A 16,174-nucleotide genomic window follows, 5' to 3' on the forward strand; every position below is an offset into this window, starting at 1 on the left:
AGCAAAAGCAAAAGCAAAAGGAGAAGCGGATACCACACCCCACCTGCTGTGGTCCAAACTTAATTGCTTAATTGTGTTTATTTATTTATTTATTTCTTGCATTTATTAACCGCCGCTCTCAGCCCTAGGGCGACTCGTGGCGTTGTACAATACAAAAAAGACACTTTACAAAGCAATCAGGACAACAAACTAACATCACTAATACACAACATTTAAATTACACTAAAAATCCGCTGCGTCATATTATGGAATCATAATCAATCTCGTAGTCGTAAATTCATTCCGGTTGTCATTTCCAGTAACATAGCACTCAGTTGAAAGCCTGCTCGAAGAGCCACGTCTTCAGGCCCTTACGAAAGGCCGTGAGGGAGGGCGCCTGTCTGATGTCAGCAGGGAGGGAGTTCCACAGCCGGGGGGCCACCACCGAGAAGGCCCTCTCTCTCGTCCCCGCCAGACGTGCCTGTGAGGCAGGCGGGATCGAGAGAAGGGCCTCCCCAGATGATCTCAAGGTCCTCGTGGGCTCGTAGGCCGAGATGCGGTCCATAAGGTATTTTGGGCCGGAACCGTTTAGGGCTTTGTAGGATAACACCAGCACCTTAAATTGGGCCCGGTAGCAAATCGGCAGCCAGTGGAGCTGGAACAACAAGGGCGTTGTGTGCTCCCTGCGTCCTGCTCCTGTTAACAACATGGCTGCCGCGCGCTGGACGAGCTGAAGCTTCCGGGCCGTCTTTAAGGGCAGCCCCACGTAGAGAGCGTTGCAGTAGTCAAGACGGGATGTGACCAGAGCGTGTACCACCGTGGCCAAGTCAGACTTCCCAAGGTACGGGCGCAGCTGGCGCACAAGCCGAAGCTGTGCAAATGCTCCCCTGGTCACCGCTGAAACCTGGGGATCCAGGCTCAACGATGAATCCAGGATCACACCCAAGCTGCGAACCTGCGCCTTCAAGGGGAGTGCGACCCCATCCAGCACAGGCTGTAACCCTATACCCTGCTCGGCCTTGCGACTGACCAGGAGTACCTCTGTCTTGTCTGGATTTAATTTCAGTTTGTTCGCCCTCATCCAGACCATTACAGCGGCCAGGCACCGGTTCAGGACTTCGACAGCCTCCTTAGTAGCAGGTGGAAAGGAGTGACAGAGCTGGACATCATCTGCGTACAGATGACACCGCACCCCGAAACTCCGGATGATCTCACCCAGCGGCTTCATGTAGATATTAAACAGCATGGGGGACAATATAGAGCCCTGTGGAACCCCACAGGTCAAAGGCTGTGGGGTTGAACAGGAGTCCCCCAATAACACCTTCTGGGTACGACCCTCCAGAAATGACTGGAGCCACCGCAAAGCAGTGCCCCCAAGACCCACTTCCGCAAGGCGCCCCAGAAGGATACCGTGGTCGACGGTATCGAAGGCCGCTGAGAGGTCCAGGAGCACCAACAGGGACACACTCCCCCTGTCTAGCTCCCGGCGCAGATCATCCACTAAGGCGACCAAGACCGTCTCGGTACCATGTCCCGGTCTGAAACCAGACTGTGCCGGATCCAGATAATCCGTGTCTCTCAAGAATACCTGGAGTTGTGAGGCCACCACGCTTTCCATGACTTTGCCCAAGAAGGGAAGATTGGAAACAGGCCGAAAGTTGTCAAATTTAGTGGGGTCCAGTGATGGCTTCTTCAACAGCGGCTTTATAATAGCCTGTTTTAGGCTCGCTGGAATCTTGCCTTCCCGAAGGGAGGCATTAACCACCACCGTTACCCACTCAGCCAATCCCCCTCTGGCCTCCTTCAGAAGCCAGGATGGGCAGGGGTCTAGGATGGACGTGGTGGGCCTCATTCCTCCAAGTATCTTGTCCACATCCTCGGGCTTCACAAGCTGAAAAGAATCCATCAAAACAGGACAAGCAGGTGCTCGTGTCACATCCACAGAGACTGCATTTAATATGGTGTCCAGCCCAGAACGGATCAAAGCGACTTTGTCTGCAAAGAACCGAGCAAATGCTTCACAGCGCGTGGCCGAATTGTCAGGGCTCCCGCCTGAGGTGGCGGGAGTCAAAAGACCTCTGACAATCCGAAACAACTCCGCCGGACGGTTTTTTGCAGACGCAATAGTGGCCGCAAAGAAAGTTTTCTTTGCGGCTTTTATTGCCGCGGCATATGCCCTTAGAAAGGACACAAACCGTGCTCGGTTTGGCTCGCTTGGGTCCGAGCGCCACACGCTCTCTAGTTCCCTCTTCCTTTGCTTCATCGCTGCCAGCTCCTCAGTGAACCAAGGAGCTGGTTTAGCTCGGTTACTTGAGAGGGGACGTTCCGGAGCGATCATGTCAATTGCCCTGGTCATCTCCCCATTCCAGAGAGCGACCAAGGCCTCGACATGATCACCTGCCGAGGTAGCGGGAAAGTCCCCAAGAGCCATCAGGAATCCATTCAGATCCATAAGCCTCCTGGGGCGGACCATCTTAATGGGTCCTCCACCTTTGCAGAGGTTAGGGGGCGCAGTGAGCCTAAATCTGATCAGGAAGTGGTCGGTCCATGTGTTATACCCTAATTCAGTCATTCATCCGATAGCGAATGGTGATACTTGTTTTTATTAATTATAAGCCAAATGTGATGTTATTAATTGTTAATTGTTGTATTTCATCATTCTACTTTCACTTGACTTAGCCGATGGTTTGTTGACCAAAATATAGGCTACTGACTGACTGACTCTCACACTGTCTCCTGGTCTTCATAGCTTCTTTCCCAGTTCTTCTTTAATGGGCATTAAACTGAATGTTAAAGTAGATTATTTCACACTTAAACTTTTCTTAAATTATTTATTATTAATATCTACAAAGATGGTTCTACAATTTTCATATATATCGTGTTTTTATCATTTTCTCATGATCATGCTCTCTCTCTCTTTTTGTATTTACATCAAATATATTTCCCATCTATAATTCTTGACCCCAGATCTTCATCTCAAACTAAATATATTTTTCCAACACGCCAATTCACTCTTTCTATATTCTGGTTGGGCTTCCATAGACCTTATGCCTGGTTTAGAGACTTCAAAGCCCTGCGTCCCCACAGCTTTGATCGCTGTCTACCTCAAGTAGCCCCAACTGGGCAATCTCTGCACCAAGCCATTAATACCATCATGTTTGTTCTATATCTATTGCTCTAAATGACAGTTCCCTTGAAGAAAGAATGCCCACTTCTCCATTCTCCTGGCACACATTACCTTCCTAAAAGGTTAGTGGTGGCCAACAACAAAAGTGAGCATGTTTCTACAATGTTGGATGGTTTTCAAGCAGGGCCACCCAACCTGGCATGCTCTTCTTCAGTCCTTCCCTCAGCAAAGACTGGGGTGGAGGGTTGCTATTTCAAGGGATTCTCCTCCTAAAGAAAAAGTGTTCCTGGCGAGGAAGTTTCCCAGATCGATGTATAGCTGAACTTGGTGTTTACAGTTTTTAGTGTGCGAAGCAAGGCCAGTCAAACTGCATAGACCTCACATATGAATGTACTTTAGCCAAGGAAATAGATATGTTCCTGGCCATGATATCTTTTAAAGATCACAATCTTCCTATCAGTGTGAGGGTTCTCATATCTTCCACATCTCTGCATTGCTTAGGAACTGTATCAGTGAGCTCACTTGCTTCCTCTTCACAGCCCAGATGATAAGTGATCACTTCTTTCTCAATCTTTTCTGGAGAAAAATTGGTACATCCAAACCCTGGAAGGGCATTGCAGTGGTATTCAAAGGTAGGAAGTTGTCTCTGGGCTGGGTGACATTCCCAAACCTTCTTGAAAAGCAGCCTCACGAAAAGCATGTTTCAATAATCCAAATGTCATTGCAATTGGAAGATGAACTAGAGATGTATACCTCTAAAGCAGTGGTTCTCAACCTGTGGGTCCCCAGATGTTTTGGCCTTCAACTCCTAGATATTCCAACAGCTGGTAAACTGGCTGGGATTTCTGGGAGTTGTAGGCCAAAATACCTGGGAACCCACAGGCTGAGAACCACTGCTCTAAAGGTTAGACACTCATATAGTACTTCAGTGTAGTATTATGTATAGAGATTTGGACTCATTGAGGGAAGAACGAGTCCCATTCTATTCTTTTCCCATCTGACCTCAACAGGAATAAGATTGTGTCCAATTCTGGACCTCACAATTCAAGAAGTATATTGGCATGTTCTTCTTCTGTCCTTCCCTTAGTAAAGGTAGTGGTAGAAGGCTTGTGGTAGTGGTTCAAGAGACTCTCTCCAAAAAGGAAAAGTCTTCCCAGTCAGGTGCTTTCCCACAGCTGAACATGCTGGGGTTAAGCTAGAGAAACAGGCTCATTTGTTTCCCCCTTTTCTCCCTCTTTTGCTGTTCCTCCACACTCAGGAAAGGATTCAGAATGCAGCTGCTTGTTTACCTTGTCTGTTGTAGTCAGGCTCATGTGGTACAGCAAGATCTTCTGCAATAGTATCTCATTATTTTCCAAGACATGACCCACTGCACAGTTTATTGTTTATTGCAGACATTCCTTTTCCAACTAATCCTGAAAGTCTTTATTTCTCCCAATGCTGATGCAGGTAAAAAAGAAAGCCTTTCAGCTAGAGCAGGGATTCCCAAACTGTGCTCCGTTGAGCTCTTATGGCTCCCTGAGTGATAGTGAGGGCCATGCATGGTGACCTGCAGTTTCCTGCCTCCTCCTCTTTCCTCCTCCTGAGAAATGCAGGGAAATTAAACTTTTCAGCTGCCAGAAACAACATCAGCAGCGGTGTCCTTCCAGGGTGCAGACCCTTCTCTTATCCCTGGCTGTCCAGATTCTTTTCCTTGCCATCCAAACCCTCTCCCTCTGCTTTCCTTGCTTCTAAAACACTATTTCACTCCCACCACTTGGGGAGTGCTTTTATTGTGTTTTTTTCCCTGCATGGCAGAAGAGGTTGGATTGAATGGACTCTGGGGTTTCTGCCATTAGTAGTAGTAGTAGTAGTATTACAAAGGCTGGACTGCTTTGATAGTGTTTTTCCTGCATGACAGAAAGGGTTAAACTGGATGGCCCCTGGGGTCTTTCACAGTGTTCTGTCGCTCGCTGGGCCTGTAATTAATTGACTTTAAGAACAGGATGTGTAACCTTTGCCCAGCGGGAAGCCAGGGGCCCAAGGAGAAGTTCTCAGAGATTTCCACCACAAAGAGTCTTCAGATGGCTTGAGAAGTACAACAACGTGTTTTATTAATGAGCAATCAAACAGAAACTTCTCTTGTCTTCAGTAAAGTTAAGCAATTGATTCCAAGCTTTTAGGGAACTGGTGAATTCCTAATCTTGCCCACGAAGGACAGGTAACTGACTTGAATAACCTTTTCTTTAAGGAAAATCCCCTTTTTAACTTCTCCCAGGCTGACTGAAATCCAACCCTCACTGATGTGGACTCCGCTACCGGGCCGAAATTCTTCTCAAATGCCTACCAACAAGGCAATGGATGTTCTCCAGCTGGAGTTCTTTAGTCTTTAGGGCTGTTTTCCTGGAAATTCTTAAAGCCGTGGGAATGCTTCCCTGGAGTTCTTAAAGGTTGAAGCTTATGTACAGGGGAAGTTACACACATCCTATACATAAGCTAACCTGGCTGAGACTAACTAACAAAAAGGCTCACCTCCCTTCCCAATTGCCCTGAGCAAAACTTAACGATCATGGACAGGTAGCCTGCCCTATGACTGCAGCCAAAAGAAGACACCTATCTGTAGAGTCCCTGAAACTTAGGACTACAAACAAACATTCAATGCAAAGCAAACAAAATTGGAGCTCCTGGTACAGCTGCACTAGAACACACAGAAATACTGATAATTTTATGTATTGTCATAGGCTTTCACAGCCGGAATCACTGGGTTGTTGTAGGTTTTTTCAGGCTATATGGCCATGTTCTAGAGGCATTCTCTCCTGACGTTTCGCCTGCATCTATGGCAAGCAATCTACCTCTGAGGATGCTTGCCATAAATGCAGGTGAAACGTCAGGAGAGAATGCCTCTAGCATATGGCCATATAACCCGAAAAAACCTACAACAACCCAGTGATAATTTTATGTTGGTTAAAATTGTTCTTCATTTGGAATATTGTATTGTTCTTTCTTTTCCTTCCCCTTTCTTTCGCACAAATACTCTCCATCCATCTGTCACAGGCCTGGCCCATGACTAATATATACATTATACTCAGGGTGGCTTACATATGGAGTAAAATGCCCACAAGATGCAAATACTAAACATCAATAAAACAAAACATAATTAACATCAGAACACAATAAAATAAACAATAAAATAAGAACACAAAATAAAACATATCAATATAAAACAGAAACGTTGGAAGCCAATAAAAATCATGCTCAGCAAAGTAGGACAATGGGTGCAACCAGGCTATAGAAGGGCCGGGCATGCAATAGTACAGGTAGCATACCAAATATAATCTATATAAATAAAAATGTTTGTGGGATTAACATAACTCAAAAACCACTGGATGAATTGATGCCAAATTTGGACACAAGACACCTATCAGACCAATGAGTGACCATCACTCATAAAAACCCTGGAGAACGTAGCAGAAGAGACTTAAAAAGCAAAAACAAACAAACCAAAAATACATTACAGCCCATGCTCAAAACCACATATGTACACAAACACACCATATATACACATGTACACAAATTTATGCGCACACATATATGCATATATACACACACAAAACACATATACACAGACTGGGCCAGAGCAAGGTGTGGTAGGGGATGGCTAGTTTATCATATAAACATTGGCTTCTAAAAGAGCTCCATGGCTGAAAAAGTCTGAGAATCCCTGGGATAGAGAAAGACGGAAGAAAGAGGATACCGGATTGGCATGAAACAAAGTTTGTGCAAGGATTTTCTTTGTCGTGAGCATTGTTAGCTTTATCAAATGAAGCCACCATGCCATAGGAACCATGGCAGATATTTAAAGAAAACAATACTAGCTGAGCTAGATAGTTCACCTTTGTTCTTGCTCTTGTCCATGGTTATTCAGGTTTTGAAATGATAGTGTCTGTGTATGCCTGCAAATCGCATGTAGATCAATGGCAACCCCATGAGTTTCCTAGGGCTTTGTTATGCAAGAAGTAGAGAGGGCAAAAAGCTGCCTACTCCATCTGCTTATCCTTTCTCTCATATGCTTTACATAGGGCAGCTCTTGAGCTCTGATCCCATGCACCAAACAGAGATCCGACTGGCAGACGGCCTAAATAATTGCAGCGGAAGAGTAGAATTGTTCCATCATGGTGAATGGGGCATGATTTGTGGAGATGGATGGGGCATTGAGGAAGCCAAAGTGGTATGCCAAGAGATGGGATGTGGAAGTGCCAAGATGGATCAAAGCGGAACATGGAATGGGAGTGGAACCGGCCCCATTTGGTTGGATGACGTCCATTGCAAAGGGACAGAATCTGCTCTGCATCAGTGCCTGGCAAGTCCTCTGGGGAGATATGACTGTGATAGCGGGGAAACGGCTTCTGTTGTGTGTTCGGGTAAGTTTATCAACCATGATTACCTTGAATGCATTTTTTTCAGTAACTGAGGTTTCCAGCTGGCCCCTTCCAAACGTTGTTGACCTGCAGTTGAGTTCCTAAGAGAAGGGATTAGGGGAAGAATCCAGGAAGGAAGTATGCCATAGTGGTTTGAGTCTTGGGCTAGGACTCTGGGAGACCTGGGTCCCAGCCATGGTGGGAAATTTAATAAACTGATTGGATTGTTTTAAAATTTGTGTCCATTCATTCATCCTCCCAGGAGAGAAGTGCGAGCCGAAAGGAATGTATTGGGGCAAGGGATAATGGACTGAAATGGGCTTTGGTATTTCAGCTCCAGTTAATACAATGGGCACCAGCCAGTTAAACGGATACAAGCAAATATTCTCATAAATAAATCAGGTCATAACAAGAAAACACACAGACCCTCTTTTGAAAGCCACCCATGTTTGTCCCATGGGACTTCCCAGGGCTTTGTGAGGGGATTATGTTAACTAAGGTGTCACCATCCCCTGAGGTGTGTCTATGCAACATCCCAGGGGGGTTAATGGAAATAACTCTGAAACTAGGAATGATGTCCACGTGGGCTTCCTAATTACTCTCTATGGGACCGAGGACTATACGTTTTATCATTTTGGGGTCTGGTTTTCAACAGCAAGATGACCATCTTTCTAGAGTACTTTAGTGTTGTTGGACTAAATGGCCCTTGGAATCCCTTCTAACACAAAAATATCTATCCTGTAGCTATAGGGAACCTACCTGTTGCTTGGCAGTCCTCTTTCTCTTTCTGTGCCATGTGACTGGGAGAGAAGAGAGGGGAAAGGCCACCCTCTCTCTTCCCCAAAGATCCTCTGTGATCAGTCACCCTATTGCTCTTGCAGCCAACATTGGCAGGGACAGAGGGGACAGCCATCCCAAGTCCCCAGGTCACATGAACCCAGAAAGCATGCAATGGATGTAGGGAAATCCATAACCAATTCTGCATGAGAACCACTGCCAGAACTCTGGGGAAAGCCCGAATCCTGGTGTGGTGTTTGGGTTTTCCTGAGTGATTTATCCAGAGTACAACCATATGAACGGCTTTTCTCAAACTCAGTTGGATCAGCCAGCACGGATAGTATAGCTGCCATTTACTTAACCCTTCAGTAGGTGTGTGATTGCATGTCTATTAGACCTGTATTTGCACACCAGGTTTAACACAATGAGTTTGCAATCTAAGTGCATAATCTATCTAAAAGAAACAACAGTATTATGAGCTTGTACAGTGATTTTATAGGCAGTTGTTTTCATATTTATAAAACCCTGATGCATTTAAGTTAGACTGTTCTAAATGAGCCGTCAGACTTGAAAACACAACCGAAGACCTATCTCTTCCAGCCTGCCTACCCAGTCAATTTTAACTATCACTTTTAAATCACATTCTATGTTCACTGTGTTTTGACTTTTGTGTCAGGTGTTTCAATATGTGTATGTTTTAATATATGCTTTTATGGTTGCTTTTTAACTATGTTTTAATTTATGATTTTATAGAGGTATTTCACTGTGTTGTGCCCTGCCTCAAGCTGAAAGGAGAGGCGAATAATAAATATTAATATTATTTTATCTCTCTCTAATCAGAGGTAAGGTTGGTTGATGGTCCGACTCCATGCTCTGGCCGAGTGGAGGTGTTCCTTAACAAGACTTGGGGAACCGTGTGTGACAATGGCTGGGATTTAGAGGATGCCCGTGTGGTGTGCCAGGAAGTAGGTTGTGGAGAACCCCTAGTAGCAGCCACTGGAGTGAGATTTGGTCAAGGGTCTGGTCCCATTTGGATGGATCAAGTGAACTGCACAGGGGAAGAGAAAGTTTTGAAGGAATGTCCTCAAGAGAAGAGCCTCAACCTCACCTGTGACCACAGGAATTATGCTGGTGTGGAATGTGCAGGTAATCATCATGAAACAGTGACCATAGAAAGGTCAGGTGAAGACATATATTCTTCCCTTCTCCCTCTCAAATGTACCTTTAAAAAGACTTTTTACAAAATCCTCTTCTCAGTCTGAATCTTGTGTTAACATCATTTGAAGTGAACTTTGGTTTGATCTCAGGAGAAAGGCAGGATATCAATTCAATCAACAAATGATTTAATGAGTAGCTAAATTAAGTCCAATGTAGGGCTATCCACCTCATCAGATGAGTGTATTTGCCCTCCATATGCTGCTTCCTCTCAACTTTCAGTATGGAGCCCATTAGATGACACACAGGAACTTCTGGCCAGGTTCCATACTGAAAGAAGAGAGGAAGCGACGCACACTGTCTAAGCGGCAACACGGGAGTCTTCCTGTGTTGCCTTCCCAGCAATGGAAGTTGGATGGCGACGCAACGGTATATTTAGTAAACCTTGAGCAAGAATAGAAAACAAGAACATAGAAGGCTTCCAGGATACTTGAATGCTAAACCAAGGCTTGACTTGAAACAAGAACCAGAGAAGTCAGGCCTAGCTTCTCTCTTGTACACTATGTTGCCTGAACTAACTCTTAGGAAAAACAACTTGTTAATTAATAAACAGCTATGAAATCATTTCGTTTCCCACAAATTCTCTCTTCAATTTTCCCACTGGAAAATATAAAAGTTAATAATTGGAGTCACATAGCGGAATTTCCTTCTCTGGCTGTTTTACAAGAGACTCTGGGTGACCATCTGTTGGGGTGCTTTGATTGAAGGCAGAATGGGAGACCATTCTGGTCTCTCCCTATTTCCAAAGATTATTCACAGCTCAGAACTTGTTCTCCATAAATGTGCACCTAAAGTTTTTCTCAGAAAATATTATTTCTGTACAGAAATCTGCCTTTTCCATAGAAAATAGTATTTTTGCACAGAAAATTCTGTCAGGATAGTCAACAAACATGGTTTTTAATTATTTTTGGAATGGTTGTAAATATTCTTTTTGTTCCTATTTGCACCTGAAAACCTGATAATGACTGTTGTTCTGCATCCTTCTCAGTGTTGAGATTAGTTGATGGCCATAATCGCTGTGCTGGGAAAGTTGAGCTCCTCCACGAAGGCCAATGGAGAATGGTATATAACGAAGGCTTGGGTGATAAAGAAGCCAGGGTGGTGTGCAGGTACCTTGGCTGTGGAACTGCTCTGCCTGCCCCACACTATCCAATTTATGCAGAAAAAATGGCTCCCTTCTGGCTGGATGGTTTTCATTGTAATGGGTCAGAGACCTCCCTCAGTAAATGTGAAATAGGACCAAGGTGGGAGTATTATTTCAATAGCGATCGGGTATTTTATATGGCCGGTGTCATATGCACAGGTAAGTCATTGTCATGAAAATTTGTATCTGGAACCAGGAGCATGAAATATTTTTGTTATTCAGTAGTAGGAAAGATGTTTGTTATGTGTCTCTTCTGTACTACTAAAGTAAAATAACAGACTAGAAATGGATAAGAGTCCAAAAGCTAAATTGCTTCTGCCTGTCCATCGAGGTCATTCATTTCCATCCTGAGGAAGGCATGGTTTCCTCGCTCCATTCTCTTACTCCAAGGACTGAAGGTGCCTTAACTTATGCCGCCCAATCTTTAATTGGGTACAGTTCCTACAGTTTATCCATTTCATATTTTCTAATTGTTGGGTTTCCTCCCTGGACTGCAATAGTCTTGGTGCCATCAAGTTTCCAGTCCTCAACGAGTAGGACCAAGCTCAGGGATTCCTTTCCCTCACATTCCTCTGCATGATTCCTAAAGGGCTTTGTCTTTTGTCTTTACTGCTAGCCACTGTCTCCTCCCCTTTGATGATGTAGCCATTCAGTTCTGTGAGGGAACTTCCTTCTAAGTTCAAATGGCCTGGGAAGGCCATGCGGTCTCCACCATTGTTACTTCTGCTTTTCTTTCTCCCTGTGAGGATGCATTTGCCTCTCTGTAGGCAAAATGTAGCTGCATGGACTTTTTTTTACCTTTTACCTTCTTTAGAAGATGAGATTTAGCAAGTTAGTGAGTTCCAAGACTTTTCCATCAAGAATGTATTGCTTTTTATTTTAATGAATCTTTTGAACCTTAAGCTTGATTCTGCAATCCTCGGTCATCCTGATGATTAGAAGGCTATCCCTTCTAAGTTTCTGCTGGCTATGGAGTTTACTCATAGTACTCTGCTATATTTTGGTGGAATTACCCTAACTGAGCGTTATTTTTTAGCCTAGCAGCTCAGATTCCCCAACACTAAGAGACAATTCACCTTTCACATTTTGCATTCTGCATTGTCAGGAAATTCCCTAAGACTGAAAAATTAGTGTGACACTGTAACTCTTCTGTTTCATCAGAGTTTCTCCTTGTGAATGGCTCCAGTAACTGTTCTGGAAGGGTCGAGGTGTTTCACAATGAAACGTGGGGGACTATTTGTGATGCTGGCTGGGATCTACAGGATGCCCAAGTTGTGTGCAGGGAACTGGGCTGTGGAGAGGCCTTGAGGGCATCTGGTGGAGCACGTTTTGGAGGAGGGACTGGTCCCATCTGGTTAGAGGGCATGAACTGCACTGGGAAAGAAGACTCTTTAAGGCAATGCCCCAAAGGACAGCGGGGAGAACACGGCTGTGACCACAGCAGAGACGCAAGTGTGGAATGTGCAGGTAGGACTGTATTACTATAAGATATTAAATCAGTATAGAGGCAAGTTGCCAAGTTGTTATTCTTTTTATTTGCAATCATGTTGTTTTTGACTTATGACAACCTCAGGAATGAGAGACCTCCAAGACCTTGGGACATTAATTGTCCTGCTCCTGTCTTTTAAATTCAAGTCCACAATTTCCTTGATTTGAATAAGGCCATCTGCCATGGTCTCCTTTTTCTACTTTCTTCCATCTTATTAAAATTTATCATATTTTTAAATGAGTCACATTAATTACAGAAATGTTTGGTTTTGCTGGTTTTGGGGGTATAGTTTTTCCAGTTATTAAGTCTCCATTCAAGACAGCAAATGTCCCTGTTTTCAGCCCAAGCAGATATTGTGGGATTTTCTGCCCTGACATGCTGGGTTACATGGCTATGTGGAAGGACCCTTGTTCAACAGTGGAACTCACCGCTTTGGAGTCTAGTGCAAGCCCCCCCTCTGGAAGCTTTTAAACAGAGGCTGGGTGGCCATCTGATTTTCCTTTTCCTGTATGCCAGGGGGTAGGACTAGATGCCCCATGCAATATCTTCCAACTCTATGAGTTTATGATTCTGTATCTCAGGATCTTCCTGCTCACTGAAGGTATTTAAAGCCCAGCTTTAAATGGGAGGTGGAAAGCAGTGAAACTTCCTCAGGATCAAGCCAATGAGGAGACAGTTAAAACATGCAAGTAAAAGTTTTGTCAGTAAGCACATATATTGTAATTTCAGATCCATCAGTGGAGCCCCCCGTGGCGCAGTGGGTTAAACCCCTGTGCCGGCAGGACTGAAGACCGACAGGTCGCAGGTTTAAATCCGGGGAGAGGCGGATGAGCTCCCTCTATCAGCTCCAGCTCCTCATGCGGGGACATGAGAGAAGCCTCTCACAAGGATGATAAAAACATCAAATCATCCAGGCGTCCCCTGGGCAACGTCCTTACAGACGGCCAATTCTCTCACACCAGGAGTCACTCCTGACATGACAAAAAAAAATCAGTAAGCACATATATTGTAATTTCAGATGCATCCAGAGAGTGACTCTATAGTAGGCATGGGAAAACTTTGGCCCTCCAGATGTTTTGGACTTCACTCCCAGAAATCCCTGTCAGGTTTTCTGCTTTTAGGAATGATGGGAGTTGAAATCTAAAACACCTGGAGGGCCAAACTTTGCCCATGCCTGCTATAGAGTATCACATTCCGGCAATATTTTTGAACTGCTTTCACAATGTGAGCATCCATGTTGTATCTTTGGTGAAGCAATGGTGAGAAGAAGTAACAGGAGTTCTGCCTATTTCAGATCCAAGAAAGTTCAGACTGGTGAATGGTTTCAGTCGATGTTCTGGGAGAATTGAAGTATTCCACAACCAGGAGTGGGGGACCCTGTGTGACTACACATGGGATCTGACTCCTGCTCAGGTTTTATGCAAGGAACTTGAGTGTGGAGATGTCATATCAGTTCCTTGGGGAGATTACTTTGGAAGAACAAACAGTCCTGTCTGGGCATTCTCTTTCTATTGTAAAGGATCAGATGATGCTCTCAGTGATTGTAGCTATATTGATGAGGAATACTGCTACCGTGGAAAAGGTGCTGCAGTTGTGTGCTCAGGTAATGTATTAGAATATATATTCAATAATATCACATATTCCCTTCAACTGCAGGCAGTCTTGGATGACACACATTTCCTCAACCCTTTTCAATCTGGCTTCAGAGCAGGATACAGAGTTCAGACTGCTATGGTCATCTTAGTGGATGATCTCCATTTTGCCACTGACAAGGGGTGTGTGCTGCTGTTGGTGCTTCTAGATCTATGAATGGCATTTGATATCAACAGTGGTATCTTTCTGGAACACCTGGTGATATAAGAATCAGAGGCACTGTTTTGCAGTGGTTTCTATTGTCCCTCACAGGCAGGGTCTAGATGGTGGTGCCTGGGGATAGCTGCTTCTCCGAGCTGTTATATGGCACCCCAGGAGGGATTATTATCATTTACCTGAAACCTCTGGGAGAAATCATCCAGAAGTATTTAGTGGGGTGCTGATGCACACTGATGACACCCAAATCTATTTCTCCATGCCTTCTGTAGAGATATGTTTATTATAAAGTGTTATTTATAATGTGTTTGAATCTGTATTTATGTTTTACATTGGTTGCCGTGGCCTAGCTGTGAGAGATAGGTTGCCATGGTGACAAGGCAGAAGAGGAGGTGGGCGGAGCTTAAGGAGAAAAAGGTTTGAAAGTGACAGTTAATTTTCAGTCAGGAGGAAGAGACCCTGAGAAGAGGGCAGAGTCAGTTAGGGCTCTGTGGTGTGAAGCAGTGTAGATTCAGTTAGTTCTTAGTATTTGTGAATATTTCTTCAGCAAGGGAGCTGAAGGAGAAACCTCGTTAGATTGCTTGAGTTAAAAAGAATCTAACAGAGGGGGTTTTAGGATCGCCAGTAGTGGAAGACTGGAGATCAGTGGTTTGATCCGGTATAGGACAAACAGTGTGAATATTCACAACAGGGAACACTGAAATAATAAAGCACTTCACTGTAGAAGGAGTTTATAAGATTGTAACAACTAAAGCCTGAATGTATCTCAACCAAGCCATATTGTAACCATCAAGCATATGCCAAGCTCAACATCTCAATATTGCAACAATTACGCTTTGTTTAACAATAAACTTGTTCTCTTTGTATTTTAAACCTGCCTCCTCCATTGATTTTACGTTCGGTGCATTCCACTCTACCAAAGTTACCTCACAACGCAAATAGGGATAAACAGAGACTTTAAGACCAGCGTCTCTAAACATATTGGTGGCAGTTTAATTTAATAACAGTCTAGGAACTTCCTTACATTTTTGGTAATCCCATTTGGTGGGATTAACGCACGTCTTTACATTTTATTGGTGGCATTGAAGAAAAACAAAGAGAGAGAGAATTGGAGATGGAGAGAGAGGCAAAACAAAGAGAATTTGAAGAAAAACAAAGAGAGAGAGAGCTGGAAATGGAGGCAAAAGAAAGACAAAGAGAGAGAGAGTTGGAGATGGAGAGAGAGGCGAAACAAAGAGAATTTGAGGAAAGACAAAGAGTGAGAGAATTTGAACGGGAGTTAGAATTGAAGAGAATGGAGTTTGAGCTAGAGAAACAAAGATTGGCTTTGTCTCAAACATCCAGTGATATCCAGGAAGGGAGATCTGGAGGGGATACCCCAGATTTGACAAAGAAATTCCCTAAATTTACCAAGGACGATGACCCAGAGAAATTTCTAATATCTTTTGAGAGATGTTGTCGGGATTTTGGAGTGGCTAAGGAAAAATGGATGACATACCTTAGGCCACAGATAAGTGGGAAACTTTTGTAGATTTATGGACAGATGCCTGAGGAGTCTTATGATCTGTTTAAGAAACAGATTCAACAAGAGTTTAGATTGACTCCTGAATATTACAGATTTAAGTTCAGGACATTCAAGAAAGATAAAACCCAAAGTTTTGCTCAGGTGGCCTCTAGATTGTCTCAACTGTTCGATAGTTGGATAAGGACGTCTGAGGTGGAAGATTACCAACAGCTGAGGGAACTTTTAAAGCTGGAACAGTTTTTTCAATTAGTGCCTTATGATATTCGCTGGGTGATTCAAGATCGCAAGCCATCCACTATTGTAGAGGCAGCGGTTATGGCAGATCAAATAACAACCTTAAAAGAAGGATTCAAAAGGGAAGATCTGCCAAGTGACAAAAGAACAAACAGGCAGCCATTTTATTCACAACAAACGCGCCCACAGCAAGAAAAGGGCTCTGACTTAGAAAACACCATCTATAGGAGGCAGAGTGTAACAAGACAAACTGCTCCTGAGGTAAAAAGACGGTGCTTTCAATGTGGAAAATTGGACCATATAAAATATCAATGTCCCCTGTTAAGGAAAGAGAAAACAACCCTCTTTGTGAATAAAATGAAAGAAACACCAAAGGCAGAACCAGATACTGTTTCAAAGGAGAGTTCAGGCTCAGAGCCTCAAGAGAAACAATGTTTGTTCATCTTGTCAGGCAGCCCATCTAGGGATTACTTAGAAA

General features: G+C 44.0%; 1 protein-coding gene across 1 annotated transcript in view; it reads left to right on the forward strand.

The window, feature by feature from the left end:
- Positions 1-16,174, forward strand: part of LOC132765869 (deleted in malignant brain tumors 1 protein-like) — a 91,937-nt gene that overhangs the window by 9,086 nt on the left and 66,677 nt on the right. The window contains exons 3-7 of the mRNA XM_067463259.1: positions 7,165-7,506; positions 9,121-9,426; positions 10,484-10,798; positions 11,801-12,106; positions 13,423-13,731. Coding sequence (XP_067319360.1) covers positions 7,165-7,506; positions 9,121-9,426; positions 10,484-10,798; positions 11,801-12,106; positions 13,423-13,731 — 1,578 coding nt within the window. The remainder of the gene's footprint in view (positions 1-7,164; positions 7,507-9,120; positions 9,427-10,483; positions 10,799-11,800; positions 12,107-13,422; positions 13,732-16,174) is intronic.

This window comes from Anolis sagrei, chromosome 2 (assembly GCF_037176765.1).
Source record: "Anolis sagrei isolate rAnoSag1 chromosome 2, rAnoSag1.mat, whole genome shotgun sequence".
NCBI lineage: Eukaryota > Metazoa > Chordata > Lepidosauria > Squamata > Dactyloidae > Anolis > Anolis sagrei.